Here is a 22247-nt window from a genome sequence, read left to right on the forward strand (position 1 = left end):
TGTACTCACATTAAGTGTTTGATGAAGCTCTAGAACAGAAGATTAGTAAGTTGATGAAAAGCGTGAAGCACTCTTGGAGAAAAGCAAATCAAAGGGTTACCCTGGTAATCTGGGCCGGAAATCGACTCTTGAAGTGGCTAGTGGATCCAAGAAGTGTGTTCGTTTTGAGGATGACTTCAACTCTTCTTCGTCTTCAGAGAGTTCCGAGAGTTCCTCTTCCTCTAGTTCTAGTGAGGATGAGAAAAGGTGGAAGAAGCGGAGAAAGACCAAGAACAGCAAGAAAAGCAGATCCAAGAAAAAGTCTAGAAAGCAATCTAGCTCGTCCTCTTCCGACATTTTAGACAATGAGAAGAAGAAAAAGAAGACTAAGAGTGCAAGGGCGGGGGACAAGTAGTAAATTTCGACACTTTTTTAGGCTTTAGGGATTCCCATCGAGCTCTGGCGTACATGTAGGAGTTTGACACCGCTTTTTCTAGGGGTAATTGTTCATAAGCCTCGAGAGTACAAAAGGCCCCATCTTTTCTGAAAGGCAATGCTCAGACATGGTGGTTGACCATACTTTTGGAAAAGAAAGCTCCAAAGACGTGGATAAAGTTCAAGATGATTCAGGAATGTGATTCTAGTGCATCAAGACTTCTATTTGGGAAAGATGATTGCATACTGATCTTAGTGCATCAAGAGTTATGAAAGGATGAGTTGGCTAGATGGTGGTTCATGTGCATGAAGAGTTCTCAACTAGATGAGATGACTAGACTGACTGTTTGCACCTTGGTGTTCAGTGTGAACTAGGTGTTTGATTTGTGAAATGCATGCTCTATGAATGTACTGTCTTGTTTGGGATGGTCATTCGCATGTCTACTTGAGCCTTGAACCATGAGAAAGGATACCAATGTGATAGTGACGAGATTTAGTAGATCAAGACATCCTGAAAAGATCCATGCAGTGTGGATATGACTGCTAAATAAGTCCAATGGTCATGGTCTGTATCTAAGATCTCGATGCAAAATGTGAAGTGAATACTCAATGACTGATGCCTTTGTGCAAGTGCTAGATGTGTGCAGTTTGCTGCATGGAAGCATAGAGTCAGTGTCTATTGAACTTGTTTTTGGCCTTTGTTTATTTTGCAAGCGTAATTGAGGGCGATTACTTTTCCTTCAAGAGGGGGGTATGTCACAAGTTTCTAACGTGGCAGGGCTCTAAAAGGATTAGGGCCCATAAGGGACCCACTGCAAATGGACAAAGTCGGCAATACAACGTGAAAATCTGATTTTTTACATAAAGATGCTGACGTGGCAAAGCAGTACGAATGTTCCGCGATTTGTGATGACAGCATGCTGACATGGCAGCATGCCAACTTTTGCGCAAGGTTTTGCTAGCACCAATTTTTGGGAGAATAGCTGTTTTAATCTGATGCTTTTCAAGGGCTGTGCTTTTAGGAATCCCATGTAAGTTTATAAGTGTGCCCAAGGCCTAGTCTCTGGTCACAGAAGCTTTGAGAGCTCGTGTAGAGGAGGACCCTCGGGAGTTGTATCTTGAGAATAGCAATAAAGAGTGAAATACCGAAAGGGGCGCTAGACTTTCGTGCCAGGACATGTGAAGCGGAACTCTGCTGCTTCATGTCGGTTCTCCTCTTCTCTCTCTAAGTTCTATTGTTGCAGGTTCTTACATGTGTTACTATTGATTTCTCGCTTGGAGTGTCCAAGCCTGTTACTCAAGGAGGTAGAGAGGATTTGGCAATGACACAACTATGCTAGAAAGAGAAGAGAGTGAAAGGAAAGGAGATGAGGCTGTTATTCTTGAAGACAGATGCACAACTTGGACCAACCACGGTGTGGTGACATTATATTAGAAACAGAGGCGTGTGTGAAGCATAGAGAACTAAGTAGAGGGTTGGTGATAAAGCCTTAGCTGGGAACCATTTACCAATGGTAACATCACATCCGCCAGAGTTGCAAGTTGAACAGCTCCTTGAGGTAAAATATCTTGCATAAGGAATGGCCCTTGCCAAGCTAGGACTAACTTTTGAGCCTTCTTCTGATATTTTCTTGGCATAGCAGTACCACTGAGCCCTTACCGAACCGTGGACTGCGTAAATGACGGTACAGCCAACAATCTGGTCTCCTAAAGCAGACTGAGTCCAGACAAATGGGAGGACTCTAAACCACTATCCACACGAATTGTGCTCACCCTCGGAGAACCTGCATTGAATTTAAAGGGAGCAATAGCCTCGAGTCGAAACCCAGTTGAAATGGTGTGTGTTGGGTGGTTGCCTTGAATGCTGTGTGATCAGCCCAAGTGGTTCCTAGGATGGCCTGAGTCCAAGATGCCGGGTGCAGATGGCAAACTTTTCTCAGTACAGCAATAAGAACCTTGTTTGTGCTTGCTGCCTGCCCATTTGCCCTCGGATAGTAAGAAGGGGAATTGCGGTGAAAACCTTGTATCTACATAGCAGGGTAGACATCAGCTCATTTGTAAAGTGGCTACCTTGAGTACTAATGATCTCCAGAGGGCATCCAAACCTACAAAATAAATTTTCATAAAGAGATCTAGCCACTGTAGCCGCAATGCAGTCAGTGGTGGCCACAACTTCAAACTATTTGGTGGCATTGTCTATAGCCACAAGAAGGTACTTTTTAACCCCTGGTTGTGCTGTTGAATTTTTGGCTCATAAAATCCAAGCTCCATCTCAAATGAGGCTCAAGTCCTCTATCTTCTTTGTGATCTGAAACGGACCACAATAACGAGAGATAAATGTGAGCATGTACCAATTGGAATTGTTTCGGAGTCCTTCGGTACCCTAAACCTGCCCTCCTGGAGTTCACGAGGTTGTCGATGTTGATTAGCGTAAAAAGTGGCACGATCTTGTGTCGTTCTTATGCATTCTTTCACGATCTGGAGCATTTTCTGCATATCGTGCAAGAAATCGGCTACCAATTGCATCGTGATCCCCTTGAATCCGGTGACAATTGGTGGTTTCGGCTCATAACCATACATAAGCATAAACGGAATGTAGCCGAGTGCTTTGTACTGTTATAAGCAAACTCAATCTACAGGAGATAGCGCTCCCAATCAGATTGACGTCAAGAGACGTATGCTTGTGTCCTCCATAGTTTGATTTGTGCGTTCGGTCTGTCCGTCAGTTTCAGAATGATCTGAGGACGACAAGCACAGACAGGCTCCAATTTTTGAAAGACCGTTTGCCAAAAATTGCCTGTGAATTTTGAGCCACGATCACTCACAATTTCATCGAGCAACCCATATAATTTGTATAAATGTTCCACAAAGAGCTGAGCTAACTCGTGGCTCTTCATGGTGGAACGTGTAGGGATAAATCGGCCCATCTTCGTGAGTCGATCAACGACGACCCAAACGGCATCGTGACCACGGTTGGTTCTGGGTAATCCAACTACAAAATCCATAGAAATTCTTGTCCATTTGCTATCGGGAATTTGCAAAGGATGCAATTGAAAGAGGAGACTCACGAACCCAGGTTGGGTGAGTTTGGGCGGCGGCGCTTGTGCGTGCAGGTGGTGTGCAGAGAGAGAGAAAGAGGAAGCGCTCGTTGCAGGAGAAGAGACTACGTAAGTATTGTGAAGTCCAAAAACTCAAGTGATGAGGTTTTTGGGACTCTTTTCTTAAAATGTGCCATTTGGTCACTTGGACAATGTGAAACCTTTAAAAATAGTCCAAGTGGCTCAAAGGCCAATAAATGAAGTATAATGCCTGTACAGGCCCAAAAAAGGTGGGCTAAACATATACAGAAAATATATCCGCGAAGCTCTTGACTAGAGCTACGCGATGGAAACAGTTCGGAGGAGATCGAGAGTGACCTCTGGGCATTTACCCCCAACAACCTCCCACCTAAAGGCTGAGAGAGTCGCCTTTAAGCTATGTAACTCCCACCGTGTAGGCAATGCTCAAGTTGTGCCTTAGACAAATTTTTGGTAAGAGCATCTGTAGGGTTTCCATGTGTGCTGATTTTGATCAATGAGATCAATCCATCATCAATAATGGTACCGCACATCAATGTGTTTGGTACGCGCATGAAACATGGCATTTTTAGCCAAACAGACTACACTTTGGCTATCATATCCAAGCACAAGCGTGTCATCAGTCAATCCAAGCTCACTTACCAGGCGGGCTAACGATATGGCTTCTTTGGAAGCCTCAATGATTGAAATATATTCAGCCTCAGTAGTAGAGAGTGCAACTATCCTCTGAAGTCTAGAGCACCATGAAATAGCACCACCTCCATGGTGTAAATGTACCCACTAGTTGACTTGCGGGTATCAACATCACCTACCATGTCAAAATCACAATATCCCTGCAGTTTTAATGGACCCTTTCCATAACACAAGCATTTGCTTTTGGTCCCTTTCAAGTACCTCATTATGGACTTTATAGCATCCCAATGTGCTTTGCGAGGATTAGACATAAACCTGCTCACTACTCCCACTGAATAAGCAATGTCAGGTCTAGTGGCAACCATAGCATACATGAGAGAGCCACAAGCTGAAGCATAAGGTACTCCCCTCATAGCATTGAATGCATCATCAGTTTTCTGGCAATCACTTTGTCACAAACTGGTGATGTGGCTGCTGGCTGCTTGGTATACTCATACACACACCCTCCCCGATGGAAAACTCCCAAAATTACTGTCAGTGACGTGGCGGGCGTGTACAGACCTATCCGGAAATTGCGGCGCCATACACGGATTGCTTACGTGGTAGTAGAGTACGGTAAAAAGCTGAAAAGCAGGGGCTGTTTTGGCTACGCAATTGGGCTTCTTTTTTCCTAAACAAATGTTGGCTCAGCTTTTTGGCTACGCAATTGGCAAGAGAGAGAGAGAGCTAAAAGCTCTGCTTTATTTAAGAAAGAGGGCTTGTGAGAGAGAGAAATAGCCTTGCTTTATTATTGAGAGCTTTTACTTTATTTTCCACAGAGCTTTTGATTTTCAGCTTTTGGGGCTGTGCTTTTGGCCCCTTGTAATCTTTAAATATGTGAGCAGGCCTCTCACAACTCAAAGCATCTGGACGGAGAGTTTGAGTGTGAGCCCCTGCCGCACTCTTGTACTTTGAACATAGATTAATACAAAAAGAAATACCGAAAGGGGCGCCAGTCTTTGGGGCCAATATCTCTAGGCACGGAACTCCGCCGGGCCAGTGTGGAATAAATTGTGAACTGTGAACTGTTTTGAAGTGGTTATTTGGTGGTGTCGCGGTAGATTCTTGACTTGGAGTGTCCAAGTTTTTTACAGTGGTATCAAAGCATGGCCGATTTCTCTTCTATGGGAAATCCGATCTCAAATTTTTTTTCCGCGGCACCTATGGCTTCAACCAAAACTCAATCGACTCCCTCTGCATCCGGAGATGCAGGAAGGGATCACAACGAAGATTCAGGCAAGGAATATGGCCCGCCTCGGCCTACTCAGGCGGAGCGTCGAGAGATGGAGCGTCAACGATTGGTCGGCGACGCAACAAAGATGATGCTTAATTTTGCCAAAGACCCGAAATTGGCTAAATATATGAGCAAGACTTCTTTCGAAGAGGTGCACGCACATTTGCGGTAGACCACAGAACCACCCAAGAAACCTCCTACTCCCAGGATGTACACAGAGCAGGAATTAGAAGAGGTGGTTGATGCACGAATTGCTCTGCTTTTTGACACGCTAAAGAAAGCTGAAAAGCACAGCAAAAAGCAGAAGAAAGGCACTGACTTCCCGGGTTATTTGGGTCGTCAATCTACATTTGAAAAGGCAAGAAAGCAGAAGAAGGGTGTTCGATTTGAAGGAGTATCCAGTTATTCTTCTTCTTCTTCTTCTTCCAGTTCTTCTAGCTCATCTGACTCGAGCGAAGAAGACCGAAAAGGCAAAAAGCGAAGCAAAAAGCAACGCTTCGAAAAGGGCAAGAAAAAGGCAAAGAAGTCTAAATCTTGCCCCGTGAGTGACAGTTCTATAGAGGACTCATCTACAGACAGTTCAGACTCTAACGACAGCAACTTTTATGCAAAGAAGAAGAATTTTTATAAAGCCAACGAGTATAACTTTCTGGAAGACAAAAGCAAGAAAGTCCGAGAGTTTAAGGAAGGTGGAAAGTCAATTAAATTTGACACGTTTTCTAGTTATAGAGATGCTTCGAAGGCTTTGTCTTTTGTACAGCAGTTTGACATCGCTTTCGCGGAAGGGCGTTACTCAGAGCACTCTGATTGGGAGAGTTGCCTCTTACTTCAAGGGGAATGCTCGAACTTGGTGGTCCATGCTTCTATTAAACAAGACTGCGCCAGTTAAATAGCTGAAATTCAAAATTTTATTTCTTCTTGGCTGACTCGAGAGTATGAACGCGATATACAAACTGCTTGGAACCATCTTCGGATAACCAAGGATACAGTGGACGCTTATTGCGAGAGATTATGGAGCTCTTTTCTACCCACCTCTTTAAGAAGATCTCGTTCAAGGAACAGATTGAGCGGTTGACCTTGGGTCTACCTACAGAGATCCAAGTTCATTGCTTAGAACAAAAGTTGGCTTCCATTCAGGAGTTGATGAGTCATGCGAAGCGGGTTTTTGCCATTCACTCTGGCAGTTTGGCCTACCCCACCGATGAGATCATGACACAAAGAGCCAAACAGACTTTGACAAATGAAAGTAGAAAGAGAAAGAGCAACCCAAAAAAAAAGGATGCACAACCCAAGCTCACTCCTCAAGAGAGAGCTCGCTACATCAAGGAAGGGAAGTGCTTTGAATGCGGGGAAACTGAACATATCTCAACGAAGTGCCCTAAAAAGGCACTGAATGAACAGGATGGAGAAAGGCCAGAAAGTTCTAAAGCAGCTGAGGGACGTGGCAGAAAAGGCAGATAAAAAGCAATACAGGTATCACATTGCGTGGAACCCGAGCCGAACTAAGTAAATGAAAGTACAACTTTGCCGTTTTTAGGGCAAAAGGAAAGATTGGGAAGCCAACTTCTTGTGAATTGGCGGGTCGATTTGGAATTATGCCCGACAGGCTGAGGCTACTGGCGGAGGTAGTTCGAGTGGCACCCAGACGGGATGTTGCCATTACATCGAGCATTGGCAAACTTCGTTTGCAATGACAGGGGTGTTTAGGGCACGCGGAGTTTTACGTAATTGCCTTGGAAGGTTGAGACGTTCTACTCGAAATCCCTTGGTACCACAAGAACAACGCCATGGTTGACTACCGGGCCAAGAATGCGACTTTGACAATCGAAGGGCTCAGAGATTGTACTTGATGAACTTCAGTTTCTTTACTCATTTTTTTTGGGAGAGAATTGAATGATGGATGAAGGTCGAATATGTTTTGACCTGAACAAAAGAACGCCAAGATTTTCTCCACACTCATGCCGATTGCTTTTCAAAGGGCCTGTCAAGCGAGTTATTACCCGCTCGTCCTGAAGATCATACTATTGATCTGATACCAGGAAACACACCACCGAACCGGCCACCTTACCGTGTGAGCCAAGTCCAAAACGAAGAGATTATGAACCAAGTGAAAGACCTCTTGGAAAAGGGTCTTGTCCAGCCTAGTACTTCACCGTATTGCTCTCCAATGTTGTTGGTTTTGAAGAAAGACGGATCTTGGAGAATGTGCATCGATTATTAGAGCTCTCAACAAAATCACCATCAAGAACAGATTTCCGATTCCTAGGATCGATGATATACTCGACAGATTACAGGGATCCTCGTGTTTTAGCAGGATTGATTTGAAGAGTGGATATCATCAGATCCAAATCGCACCGAAAGACGTGCACAAGACAGCCTTTCGGACGACTTTTGGGTTATTTGAGCTTTTGGTGATGCCTTTTGGCTTAACCAATGCTCGTGCGACATTTAATTGGATGATGGACAGGATTTTTCGAGAGTATAGACTATTTGTTGGCACTTTCTTTGACGACATCATTGTTTTCTCCAAGGATGAGGCAGAACATAGAAATCATCTGCTTCAAGTCTTTCAGGCATTATGAGATCACGAGTCAGTGATTAATGCAAAGAAAAGTGAAATTTTTTTCCTACCAGAGATACACTTTTTGGGACACATTGTATCAGCAACAGGAGTGCAGATGGATCCGGCCAAGATAGAGACTATCCGTGATTGGCCCGATTTGAAGAATGTCTAGGAAGTTAGAAGCTTCTTGGACTGTGTTCGTACTACAGGCGGTTCATTCGAAAGTTTGCAGAGGTTGCTTCCCCTTTGCATATCTTGACACAGAAAGGAGTCCCTTTTTCGTGGGAACCCACAGAGGTAACTGCCTTTCAGACTTTGAAAGAGAAATTGACTACGGGACTAGTTTTGATTTTGCCGGACTTGTAGAAGTCGTTTGAAGTATATTGTGATACTTGTGGTCGTAGTCCGGATGCGGTCTTAATGCAAGAAGGCCAATGTCATTGCCTACGAGAGCCGATTGTTCTCAAGGCCGGAATTGACAACACAGATTTGTGAGAAAGAGCTTTTGGCCAGAGTTACCCGGAACGCGGAACGGGAACGGCGACGGGCCTCCCTGCGGAACGGGGGAACGGGAATGGGCCCGGAACGGGAACGGCGCGGAACGGCAGGCTAAAAAAACACCCAAATATTATTTTTTTTAGCGTTATGTGTTTGAATACAAGTAGTATTAGAGTCCTTTGACTCTAATACCCACAAAAAACACGATTCGAAGACCATTTAACCTTATTATGACTTGATTGGGATGTGAGGCGCCCAGAGTACATAGCCAGATGAACAACATAGCCAGATGAACAACAATGAGCAAACACAATGCCCATAGTACATACACAATGCTCTCAAATAATTGCAAGAGTAGTAGTCAGAGATAACACTTTGGAATTAATTATGGCTAACATAGTAACAAGCCTCAAGGGCCGCCAGCGGCCAAGGTGCTACAAAAAAACCAAAGGGGGGCAAAGTTTAAACCAGACTTCAGTGACCACAATACCAAAAGACTGAAGGTGACAAATACCATAAAGATGCTAGTAGCTACAAATGGCAAAGAGGGCAAGGCTCAAGCAGCCATACAAAAAGGTGGATAAATGGCAAAGACTCAAGACTCAAGAGCCACTAGCCTGAGAGGCCTCCCAATCCGTAGTAGCCGGCTGTAAATCATGCACATCCTCCCATTCCTCATCATCGAGGTCTAGGTCCGGCTCGATCTCAGCCACAGATGAAGTACCTGGTGTTGGTGGATGTGCATCTCCACCCGCCTGAGAAGCCTCTTGCTCCATCTCCCACTGTGTAAAAGGATCTGTCTGTTTGTCTGTACTCTTGCAAAGCATTTTCAAATTTGCGTTGACGAAGACAAGATCATTAGCCTTCTCCACTCCAAGCCGATTCCTCTTCTTGGAAGCAATGTGGCTAAAGGTACTCCACAATTGCTCCAAGCATGAGGTACTAACTGACTGGCTGAGAATACGGATCGCCAATCTCTGAAGCTCAGGGCCATCATAGCCATAGTCCTCCCACCAAAGCACTGAACCTATTTTCCTGCGATCAATCTGAGCATCTGGACTGCCAAATGACCCTCGCATCTCTCTGTACTGTCTCAGCTGATCTCTGACAATGCGTCGCCCATCTCTGTCTAGAACCATCTTGTTTAAGATCTCTGTAAATTGGTTCATGACTTCCCTATCTGTCTCTTGCCCTGCACCTTGGAACTCTGGATCCACCATGTACGCTGCCCCGTGTAAAGGAGAGGCATATGAATTCCACCTCGAGCTGCAAAGCGCATGGATCTCCTTATATCGCTCTGCGTTCGGCTCAAGCTGTGCAAGCTGCTCAATCATGCGGTCCATTGCCTCATAAATCTTGCCAATGCAAGGATCCATGCCATCCAGAACTCGAAGCAAATGAACCACCGGTTTTACCTGTGCATCTAGACTCTTGAGCTCCTTCTAGAACTCAAGATCCTCTGCCTTATCCTTGCACAAAATCCCTGCAACTGTCTTTGCATAGGGGGAGGTGGTGAACTCATCACTGATGAAGACCTGTCGGACCGCATTTTGACATTCAGACAGCCTGCGTACAAGAAAAAAGTTGAATGCGAAGCGGCTATCTGAATACTTTAGAAGCACTTTGCCGCCCGACCTCTTGAGGTACTCACTCCGAACCAAGTTGTGATTGTTGATGAAAGTAACCATCTTCACTGCATCAGCAATGACTGGAGCAATCCAGTCTAGCTTGCCGATGTCTTTCAGAAGGTTGTTCAAGCAGTGTGCCATGCAAAAGCACACTGTCACATGCGGATAGTGGCTCTCTATGATAGCTGCTGCTGCCCTGTTTGATGCCTCCCCATCTGTGACAAAGGCCACCACGTGTTGCTCACCGATGGTTTCTATGGCCGCTGTCCACTCTGCAGAGAGGACATCGGCGGACTTGCCACTCTCAGTGGCATCATGAGAGTGCACAAAGTACATCTCTCCACTGGAGTATGCGACGAGACCATGGATAGATCTCTTCCTTGTATCGCTCCACCCGTCAGCAATGAGGGAAACGCCATGTTTTGCCCAAAGACGCTGAATGTTGAGGGTTGCTTGCTCCACGATAGCCTTCTCTCGATCGAGCAAGGTGGTTCGGAGAGCCTCTGAAGATGGCGGCACATAGCCGGTGCCATACTCTCCTATCTGTTGCACCATGACTTTCCAATACTCCGACCTATTTCGATCAAACATAGAAGAGGTTAGTATCAAAAAAGTGGAAACGACGATAACGGAAGAAATGAGAGAGAAGATTGATGAATCATAAAACAATGTACATACCTCGCTGCGACAAATGGGATATGGTCGTGATAGAAGAATCGGGCCACGGCCGCATCCACCTCTTCTTTCTTCTTTGGGTCCCAAGAGGTGGTAAGGGTCTTTTGGCGACGAATTGGACCTTTTGAAGATGCACCAACACCTACACCGGGTAGAGAGGAAGAAGGGAAAATGAGGGTCTTTGGATCAATACCTTTGCGTGCCGGCTTGGCTTTATGGTTGAATTGCCAATCCTTTTCCTCGAGCTCCTTCCTCTTCTCGATGGTTACGTTAGCACAAAATTTCACCTCATGTCCCGGCACTCGAAGAAAGTGTGCCCTCACTTTGTCATGCCCCCCTTTCCGCGTGTAAGAGCATAGCTTGCATCCCCATGCACGAGAACCTCCCGCCGCCGACAAGGTGCCCTTCGAGGTCACTTCATCCCACCACGACCATTCCTTCGCCTTTTGAGTGTTGCCCGCATGAACGGAGGGGGTTGAACGAGAAGAAGAGGCCATGGATGATGGATTATCCGTGAAAGAGAGAGCTTGATCTTGAACTTTGAGAGAGAGAGAGAGGGATTGAGAGAGAGAGGCTTGCCGCTTGATTCCGTGAGAGCTTGAGCCTTGAGCCTTGAAAGTTGAGGGTTAGATTAGAAGTTAGCCCAAGAGAGAGAGAGGTTGAGAGCTTGAGCCTTGAGGCATGCCGCGGCGCCACACTATGGCTTGAGAGTTGAGAGCAAGCTAGGGAGAATGAGCTTGGCTTGAGAGTTGAGAACAAGGCTCAAGCAAGGGAGAATGGGCCTTGAGGCTTGATGAGTGTGTGAAGAATGGGGGAGGAGGGGGGCATTATATACTTTTTTGACTGCTGAAAATGGCCGTTGGCTGCCTAACAGTCATTTTTTTCAATTTCAAAAACTGCCGTTTCTTGCCGTTGAGGCCGTTCCGGCCGTTCAGGTCCGTTCCGTCCCGTTCCGGCCCGTTCCGGTCGTCCCGTTCCGGTGACAGTTTCCAGCCGGAACGTCGTTCCGTTCCGACGCGTTCCAGAAAATCCCAGCCGGCCGGAACGCCGTTCCGGCGTTCCAAGGCCCGAAATGTCCGTTCCTTGGTAACTATGCTTTTGGCGGCTATCCATGCTCTTATTCAGTGGCGACGTTACCTACTCGGAGCCAATTTTACGGTTTTCACAGATGAGGGGAGTTTACGCTACTTCTTGTCACGGAAGCAGCTATTGGAAAAAGCAGATGCGGTGGGCAAACATCTTGTCATGGTTTACTTCCGGATTGTCCATGTGCAAGACAGAAGAAATTGGTGGCAAATACTTTGTTCTGAAAACCGTTGGTTCTAACTATATCCACGATACATCATAGTAACTTCGAGGATATGGTCGATCAGTACGCCACAGAACAGATTTGCAGATGTATTCAGTTGAATACAGAAAGGGAAGATGGTAGCGGATTATTCCAACCGGGATGGCTACTTGATGAAGAAAACCATGTTGTGCGTTACACAGCCGTTCAGGGAAAAGGTTTTAACCGAATGCCACTGTCCGCCTTTTACGGGTCACCGCGGCATTGCTACCACCTTGAAAGGGGTAGAGAGATACTTTTTTTTTGGCCGAGACATCGAGAAGGATGTGGACAAGTTTGTGCGCAGTTGCTTGGTATGCCAGAAGGTCAAGTTTGACAGGCATAAAGCACAGGGATTGTTATAGCCTTTTTACCCATACCCACCCACCCCTGGGATAGTATTACAATGGATTTCATCTCCCAAGAACACAGCGTGGGCACGATTGTTTATTACCCAAGTCTTCAGATTACATGGCATGCCTGAGATGATTGTCTCAGACAAGGACCCCAAGTTCACGAGTTTGTTTCAGACGGCTATCTAGGAGAACATAGGCACGCGGTTGCAGTTCTCATCATCGTTCCACCCGCAGACTGACGGGCAATCAAAGATTGCTAATTCAGTGAAACACGATTAACTCTTTGATAGGAAGGTGCCATTTGAGATTCTTGAATTTGCTACGCAGGTTCTACCCTTCCTTAGCATGAAAGATAAGATTTTTCTTTGAAGTCGACCAGTTCACAAGGGACTTGGTCCAGAAGGCTTTGCAGAAATTTCAGGAAAGACAAAAAAAGGCAGCAGATCGCCATTGTCGTATTTGAAATTGAAGGAGAAGGATTGGGTGCTCTTACATTATGGGAAGGCACGCCCGAGAAAGAAGAAAAGGAAAGGAGCGGCTTCTTTGAAAGCTTAGCATGAGATAGTGTGGACCTTTCCAGATTTTCCGAAAAGACAAACGATATCTCCTTAGGACTGAAACTGCCAGAATACTTGGAGGATTCACAATGTTTTTTCATGTGAGTCTCTTAAAGCCTTTTGAAGGTGATGTGCCCGATGATGGAAGCCAGAGGTGCAACTCGAATTGGACGAAAACGAGCAGATACTCGTTCCAGAACAGAAATTGGCATAGAAAGAAAGAAAGAAGGTAAAGCGAACTAGCGGTTCTTGGTTAAATTCAAGACCTACTTTGCAATGGATACGAAATGAATGGAGGAGGAAGACCTAGCAGATATTCCTCGGAATGTGAATCTTTACCTTGAAGCTTTTGGTTTAGCATAGTCTACTCCAAATGGAACCCAGAATTCAGCTTGGCCGGAGATCTGGTGCAGCGGGTTTGCACAAGAGGGGAGTTACTCCGCTCCTTTGTCAACAGATGCCTCGATTTATTTATTTTTGAATACTAGAGTCACTGATGTCTCTTTGAGCTTCATGGATACTGAGAGCTGACAGTATTGTGTTGGATGACTTTATTATGAAATGGAATTCCGGACTATGAAACTGATTTGTTCTCGACTTGTTTTAAGTGCAAGAACTGATAGACAAAATGACTGCAGCATTTTGGTCTAAATGATCTCGAATAGACATAGTTGCAATAGGGGTTAGTCAATCGGACACCTATGAGGTCCTGACTGGATCTAGATGCAATTGTTAGCTACATTGCTGATAAATCAAGGTCTAAGATCCGAATGAATGTTGAATGTCATGTGATGTCCTGTGATGTCAAGTGATGTCCTGTGATGTCATGTGATGTGACTGTCAATTGGTACATGTGCTAGATGTGTGTTCCTAGTGCGTAGGTACTAACAGTCAGTGTTTGCTAAGGCAGTTTATGGCTTCTGTCTATTTTGCAGGTGTAATTGAGGGCGACTAAAATGCTTTCAAGAGGGGGGTATGTCACAAACTGGTGACGTGGCTGCTGGCTGCCTGGTATACTCATACACACACACCCTCCCCGATGGAAAACTCCCAGAACTGCTGGCAGTGACGTGCACGGGCCTGTACGGACCTGTCCGGAAATTGCGGCGCCATTCACGAACTGCTAACGTGGCAGCAGAGTACGGTAAAAAGCTGAAAAGCAGGGGCTGTTTTGGCTACGCAATTGGCAAGAGAGAGAGAGAGAGAGAGAGAGAGAGAGAGAGAGAGAGAGAGAGAGAGAGAGAGAGAGCTAAAAGCTCTGCTTTATTTAAGAAAGAGGGCTTGTGAGAGAGAGAAATAGCCTTGCTTTATTATTGAGAGCTTTTGCTTTATTTTCCACAGAGCTTTTGATTTTCAGCTTTTTGGGCTCTACTTTTGGCATCCCTTGTAATCTTTAAATATGTGAGCAGGCCTCTCACAACTCAGAGCATCTGGACGCAGAGTCTGAGTGTGAGCGCCTGTCCGCACTCTTGTACTTTGAACACAAATTAATACAAAAATAAATACCGAAAGGGGCGCCAGTCTTTGGGGCCAATATCTCTAGGCACGGAACTCCGCTAGGCCAGTGTGGAATAAATTGTGAACTGTGAACTGTTTTGAAGTGGTTATTTGGTGGTGTCGCGGTAGATTCTTGACTTGGAGTGTCCAAGTCCGTTACACACTTGCACTCAACTTCACATGTGGCTGCAATGGCACGCTCAAAGGCTTAGCATCAACCATATTAAACTTGTCAAGTATTTTTTCAATGTACATTCTTGAGACAAATACAACAGTTTCTGTTGCCTATCTATCGTGATGCACATGCCCAAAATATGTTCAGCCGAAACCAAATCTTTCATTGCAAAAGCTGAATTCAGCTAGTGTCAAGAGTGCTCTTATTCTTCTTAACTAACAGCATGGCATCCACATACAATACAAGAATCACTGGGCTGTTGTGTGCATCTCTTTTGATGTATAAACAATGACCTGCATGGCTGCATTTGAACACATGTTTCAACATGAAAGTGTCAAAACTTTTTGTACCATTGCCTAGAAGCTCGTTTCAGCCCAAGTCTCCTCACCCTGCTAGATCTTTAGATCAGGAGGGACGACATCATCATCATTTATGGGTTGTTGTACATCATTTTCAGCCCCATTTTCAGAATTTTCTCTCGGCTGCAAATCACCTTCAACTGCATGCAATGGCTGTCCAACATCATCTGGCTCAATAACCACTAGCTCATCAAGAATTTCAGGCCTTTGTGGTGCATCTTGAGGCTCAATTTCAGAACTAACAGGTGGCTATACATGCTGAAATTTGACCTTTTTAGAGTTATCATGAGAGGCAACATTGTTCTTAAGCAGCTTTGCCTCATTAAATACAGCATCTTGGCTGCGTATAACCCTTTGAAGCTAAGGTAGCTATACTCTATAGCCTATTTCTCCTTCATCTCTATATCCCATGAAGATTCCTTTCATGGACTTGGCATTAAGCTTGTTCCTCAACTCAAGCCTTACATGCACAAATGCCTCACAACCGAAAATGTGTAAGTGGTTATATGAAGCTGGTTTGTCAGACCAAATCTCTTCAAGGATTCCAGCTTTCAACGCGGTGTGGGGTGAACGATTGCAAATACGAACTGCAGTTTTAAGTTTCTCTCCCAAAAACCTTGAGGGAGATTAGCGGCGGACAACATGCATCGAACCCTCTGACACAACGTCTTGTTATATCTCTCAGCCACACCATTAGACGAGGGACTATAAGGGGCTGTTAGCTCCCTCTTGATACCATTTTCTTGGCAAAACTTAACAAATTCAGTAGATGTGAGCTCACCCCTATTGTCTATACGCAAGCGTTTTAACTTTCTACGTGTTTGGGTAGTCACAAATGCATGAAAAGTTTTCAAAGAAGCAAATGTGTCACTTTTATTCTTGAGCAAATAAACCCATGTTTTCCTAGAGAAATCATCAACAAAGGAAACAAAATATGCAACACCACCCATACTCTTTACAAGCATGCTACACACATCAGAGTATACAAGATCGAGACGATCAGATTTGTGAGAGACACTAGAGTATTAAGAATTTCTCACTTGCTTTCCATATTGGCATTCATTACAAAAATCAAGCTTTAAGCCCTTAGTATCAACACAAGAGGGAAGAACATCAAGTCCTCTCTAGCTCGTATGGCCTAATCTTTTGTGCCAAAGCTCGAAGTGAGACCCAATCTCTGCTTTAGCAACAAACTTGCATAGCCAGGCTTTGCAATGCAAGAAATAAAGTGTCCCTTTTTTTGTGCCCTTAACAATTTGCATAGCACCTTTTGTGAGTTTCCAAGCGCCACCACTAAAAATGGTGTTATAATCATGCATATCAAGCTGTCCAGAGACTCTTCTTGATGCCAGGAACATATCTGACATCATGCAAAACAAGCTCTTGCCCATTATCAAGGGCCAAATAAATAGTGCCTATTCCATCAATCGTGCAAGCATGATTATTTCCAAGATAGAATTTGCCATAACTACTTGCATCAAAAGTGGCAAAACACTCCCAAGATGGAGTCACATGAAAAGAGGCACTTGAGTCCACTATCCAGGACTAGGACAAGCCATCACTCATAGACAATAAAGCGTCAATAACACCACCCTTGGTGATTTGCATGTCCTCTGCATGATAAACTTGGGTATTTATAGGAGACATAGTGGCACATAGAATATCATCTATGTCATACAATTCCTCTGCATGATAAAATTGGGTATTTATAAGAGACATTAGAATATCATTTATGTCATACAATTCCTCGATCACCACACTGGAGGTTAATTGACCTTCTCCTTGTTCTTGGAACAATCAGATACGTCTGCCGTGTCATCCTTTTTCTTCTTGTCACTCACATTCTTCTTCCTTTCTTGATCTTTCTTAAAGTACCTATAATGTGGCTTCTTATAACCTTTCCGACCACATTGATAGCAAGTGACATCAGATTTCTTTTCTTTGCTCTTGCTCCTATTCCTTTGACCAGCATTGGCATTCCTTTCATCTCTCCTGCCTCTAACCATGTGATCCAAAGCATTAACCTCACCACTTGCCTTTCGTCTAATTTCCTCATTGAGGATAGAACCCTCGACTCCATCAAAGGTAAGGTTTGGGTTATTAGTCAATGAGACCACCAGTGTCACAAAGTGATGACGTGGCATGACCATCGAGGTCCGAGATAGAAGGAGAGCCAACTCCTGGACAAAAGGGCAGATAAAAGTTAATACCAACTTATAGAGCTTATGCGAGAGGCCTATAAGTAAAGAATTAAAGTTTATAAGTTGTTCCCAACTTATGGTACCTTGGCCGAGGAGCCTAAAACCCTAAAAACCTCAAGCCCACTCCCCTAGGTCAAATTCCGTAAATTGATTATATGCCGACATGGCAGGTTGGTCGCAAATCGTCCTGACATGCTGACGTGGCATGTTGTACGGATTTTCACGATTTGCGCTGGCAGCTTTTGGGGACTTCTAGCGCCAGCTTTTGGGGAGCAGATGTTTTTGGGTTATAGTGCTTTTGAGTTAGAAGCTTTTGGGGCTCTGCTTTTGGCATCCCTTGTAATGTTTATAAGGAGCCCTAGGGGCCTCACTCTTCATAGCATCTCGTAGAGTCTGAGAGCAGAGGACCCTCGAGAGTTGTACTGCAACTTTATTAATTATAAAAAGAAATACCGAAAGGGACGCTAGTCTTTTGGGCCAATACCTCTAGGTACAAAACTACGCCGAGCCGTGTCAACTCTCTCTTTCTCTGTTGATTTAAGTTAAGTGATTTATGTGTTGCTCCCGTGTGTTGTGTTGAATTACAAATTTGGGGCGTCCAAGTCTGTTACAACCAGGGCCTCCCAAGAATCAGGCAAGGTCATAAGCAAAAAAATGGCCTTTAACTTATCGCCAAAAGCGGGCAAACCAGAGTTCTGCAACTAGGAAAGAACACCTGTAAAAGCACCAATGTGCTCCGTTGCAGACTTTGCAATATTCAAGTGCATATGCATCAATTTACGCGTAAGTGCACATAGTTCACTGGCGTCCTGTTTTCATAATGGCCTTGAGCTTGTCCCACACAACATAGGCAGTGTAAAGACCCTTAAGGTCTACCAAAATTTCATTTACAACAACCATTTTTACATAAGCAATAGCCTTTTTGTTTAAATTAAGTCACGCCTCATCTATCACAGACACAGGCTTTACATCTTGAAGTGCACCATCGCAATCCTTTAAGAAAAGAATGCCTTGCATTCTCTCTTTCCACAAATCGAATCCAGTACCTTCGGAGATTCTTCACGTCCAAAGAGAAGGACGTCATATTATCACTTTTGTGCACAAAAATAGAAAATCTGATTTCTGTGAAAATAAATCAAAAATTAGTAATTTGCTGAAATTTCAATGATTTTTGCAAAAATTTTGCGAAAACAAGTGCCACGAAGGTTATACAACACTTCTAGAAGCTCCCCTTCGAATTTCGTAAAATTCTGAAAATTTTTCATAAATTTATTAATTTCTATTTTTTTTTGCAGAAAATTACAACACACTAAATTTTCAATTTCTTCACTTAAAAAATTGGGGATTTTCTTAGTTTTAAAGCGAAACCACAAATTGATACATAGGGCAGCTGTGTGCATGAAAACGCTCAATTTTCACTTTTGAAATTGACCTGTAATGTTGAAATTTGTCCAAAAATGGACAAAAAGCACCTTTTGTTCAGAAATTTCCTTGCCAGAGAGACTTCCCGCGATGAAAACTTCCTAAAATGGGAGAGAAAGCTTCTTGAGGGTGTACGGCTGAAATACTAAGTTGTTTGCGACGAATTTCTTGTGAAGAATGTGAACGAGGCTCTAATACCAATTGATAAAGGACGTTCGTGAACTTAGGTTGGGTGAGTTTGGGTAGCGGCGCGTGTGCGTGCAGGTGGTGTGCAGAGAGAGAGAAAGAGAAAGTGCTTGCTGCTAGAAAAAAGACTGTAAGTTTTGTAAAGTCCAAAAACTCAAGTGATGAGGTTTTTAGGACTCTTTTATTAAAATGTCTCATTTGGCCATTTGGACAATGTGAAACCTTTAAAAATAGTCCAAGTGGCCCATAGGCCAATAAATGAAGTATAATGTGTATAGGCCCAAAATGGTGGGCTAAAAATATACAGAAAATATCTCCGCAAAGCGAGTAGAGCTACGCAATGGAAATAGCCCGGAGGAGATTGGGACTATTTTCATCGTGTTTTTGACGTTCTGCTTTGTTGACACTGACATTGTGCGCATTCCCACACATAACTTTTCAATGGAAGCTTTCATGTGCGGCCAATAGAAATACCGGCAACCAAGGCCAAAGTAAAGTGTATGTGAGGGTGTCCTGTACTTGGTGCATCATGACGCTCGAACAAAATTTGCTTGCGGATATCCTCATTGACGAGCGCACACACTGTGCCTTGCTTGAAAAGTAAACCGTTACTAATGGAATACTTCTCCACTATCTTTCTCTCTCCTTGCCTAGTCGAGGGTTGTTCGGATCGCCATAGCTTTCCGGCCTACTACTCCATCTTGGACTCAGATTGCACCAAAGTGACGATCATTTTGGCAACGCCCTTTGAGAGAAAGATAGAAGTCAATTGAAATCTTAGCAAATGAAAGAGTATTTACCCCAGAGATCCTACTAAGGGCATCGGCTACCATATTGGTAGGACCCTTATGGTAGCGTTTCTCGAAATCGAACTCTTGCATGAGTTCAACCCACCTTGCTTTTTGACCACAAAGATCGGGCTGATCGCAAAGATATTTCAAAGAATGGTGGTCCGTCATACCACGAAATGGGCACCGAAGAGGTAATGGCGTCAAACCTCAAGGCATGAATGACCGGCAGCAATTCCTTCTCCTGTGTAAAATACCGTATTTGCACTTCTGTGACCTTGCGACTCTCAAATGCTACTGGTCGCTTATCCTGGTATAGGACAGCGCCAATTGTATAATCACTGGCATCCGTTTCCACCACGAAGGGTTTATTCGGATCCACAATCTGCAACATCAATGTAGTAGTAACAGGTCGCTTCAACGTTTGGAAACATTGATCGAGCTCATCGGTCCATCGAACAGACGGACTAACACTACGCTTTTTGGTTTGGATGCCCTTTAACAGACAAGTAAAGGGTTCAACAATACGAGCGTAGTCTTTGTTAAATTTTTGGAAGAAGCCAGTAAAACCCAAAAAAGATTCTACTTGCCTAATCGTGCGAAGAATGGGCCAATCCAACACAAGTCGTACCTTATCGGGGTCGATGTGAATGCCATCGGCCGAGACGACACAACCCAGATACAACAACTCTGAGCGAAAAAATTCGCACTAAGTTTGCGCAAGATGGCAATGGTCAAAACTTGTGTGCCTTCGCATACAACTTTTCCCGTCGTAAAATACGCAAGACGAGACGAAGGTGTTGCAGACGCTCCTTGAGTGTTTTTCTGTAAATCAAAATACCGTCGAGGAACACAACGACCCACTTTCCTAGATACGGACAAAAGTGATCATTCATCGTTTGCTGGAAAGTGGCAGGAGCATTGGTTAACCCAAAAGGTAAAACCAAAAACTGGTAATGTCCATATCGTGTACAAAACGCGGTCTTTGGAACATCAAGATCCATGTTTGATTTGTATCCAAAACGTAGATCGATCTTAGTGAAATAACGAGCACCAGAGAGTCAATCCATAAGGTCGCCCATGCGAGGTAACGGATACTTATTCTTGATGGTGACCTTATTCCTCAGTCTGTCCTTTTTTGCGAGAAGAACCAGAATGCCCCACGGAGGCTTACTAGGTTCAATTAAATCTTTCACAAGATAGGCTTGAAGCTGCCTAGCTATCTCATCTTCCTCTTTTGGGCTGAACCTATAAGGTTGCCGAGAGACACTCTATCTTGTGATCATGATCAGGCCCACAGCTAAGACTTGTCGAATCGAACAGAGGTAGATCTTTCCTCTTGAAGACCTCGTTGCAACTTGAGTGCCTCCAGTTCCCTGTGTAAAGAAACCTAAGGGTCACGTGCACTCTCCAAAAGAACTGAAGCCAACCCGACTCCAGGAGGGTGTCTGAACAGCCTCCTTGCTCCTTAAATTCTAGTGGTTGCAGCAACAAAATCATCCAGCATCATGTTTGAGAGACTCTCTTAGCTTCTGTTGAGAATCTTTGGGAAGAGCCTTCTCCACCCACTTCTTTACCACGAAGTCCCCTTGGCACATTGGCATAAATGAAATGATATACAGCAATCGATTTATGTTGGAGAGAGAGAGAGAGAGAGAGAGAGAGAGAGAGAGAGAGAGAGAGAGAGAGAGAGTCGGTCTGGTACTGCTGCTTGGTGGGTATTTTGTCTTGATTTTGGTAGGACTTTTTTGTGCTCTTGCATTTTGCGGAGAGATTTTAAGTTTTCTCTTTGCAGGGAGTCCATGTGTCATTGCAACTCTCCCTCTCACCGGGCTTGTCCAGGATGGAGTTTTGGCTTTTCTTTTTCCTTTGGTGAGTTATCTAGTGTATGTGAATCGCAATGCTAGTTTTTCTAGGCTTAATCTTTGGTTGTGAGCAGGCATGTGATCTAACCGTGGTTCTTTGACATGCAGTTCGTGCTTGTAGCATTCGGCTCCCATCCAGAAAAAGTAGTTGCTGCCTACAGCAGTTCACAAACACAAATGCCAAGAATACCTGTATTTTATGTAACCAGCATTCTTATGTAAAATTCCTCCTCAAGAGTCTCTGCAGTTCAATACCAATCTTTGCTCTGCTATTAATGGGGTATGTTTATTGTTCATTTTCAGGAACAAGCTCTTTTTGACATCCAAGATGGCATATGAAGGGTTCAGGAGAGTAACCCATTATATACAAGAGTTGTATAAGTCTTTATAATGGTTGTAAAAAGCTAAGTAGCCAAGTTTAACAGTCAACTTTCATGTATAAAGCCAGCAATTAGCTAAAGGAGAAAATTGGAACTTTTTTGCTTTTGATGGTCTACATGAGCAAATGTTATCCATGTGGTGCACAGAAGTGAGGTTTCACTCAGTTTGTGGTTAGTTCAGCTGAGAATGTAAAGCTGAAAAATTTGCCAAGACTTGCAGGTGAGAGTAATACGTGGACAACTTGGGGGAATTTCGATTTGCTGTCGACCAATCAGCATTGAGAATTTTGAAATAACAAGTAGGTGTAAGCAAGTATAGCATTGACATAGACAGGATCTTGTGCAATAAAACTGAACTTTAAAAACTTTGTGA

General features: G+C 44.1%; 1 protein-coding gene across 2 annotated transcripts in view; it reads left to right on the top strand.

Annotated features, from left to right (window-relative positions):
- The window catches only part of LOC147420749 (protein EI24 homolog), a 151674-nt gene extending 129694 nt beyond the window's left edge, over positions 1-21980 (top strand). For both annotated transcript variants that reach the window (XM_086504411.1, XM_086504410.1), the window contains exons 10-12: positions 21425-21501; positions 21603-21712; positions 21798-21980. In XM_086504411.1, coding sequence (XP_086360537.1) covers positions 21425-21501; positions 21603-21712; positions 21798-21885 — 275 coding nt within the window. In that variant the 3' untranslated portion in view covers positions 21886-21980. The remainder of the gene's footprint in view (positions 1-21424; positions 21502-21602; positions 21713-21797) is intronic.
- The last annotated feature ends 267 nt before the right edge of the window (positions 21981-22247 follow it).

Source organism: Adiantum capillus-veneris, chromosome 28 (genome assembly GCF_014529385.1).
Source record: "Adiantum capillus-veneris isolate H3 chromosome 28, ASM1452938v2, whole genome shotgun sequence".
In the NCBI taxonomy this organism is placed as follows: domain Eukaryota; kingdom Viridiplantae; phylum Streptophyta; class Polypodiopsida; order Polypodiales; family Pteridaceae; genus Adiantum; species Adiantum capillus-veneris.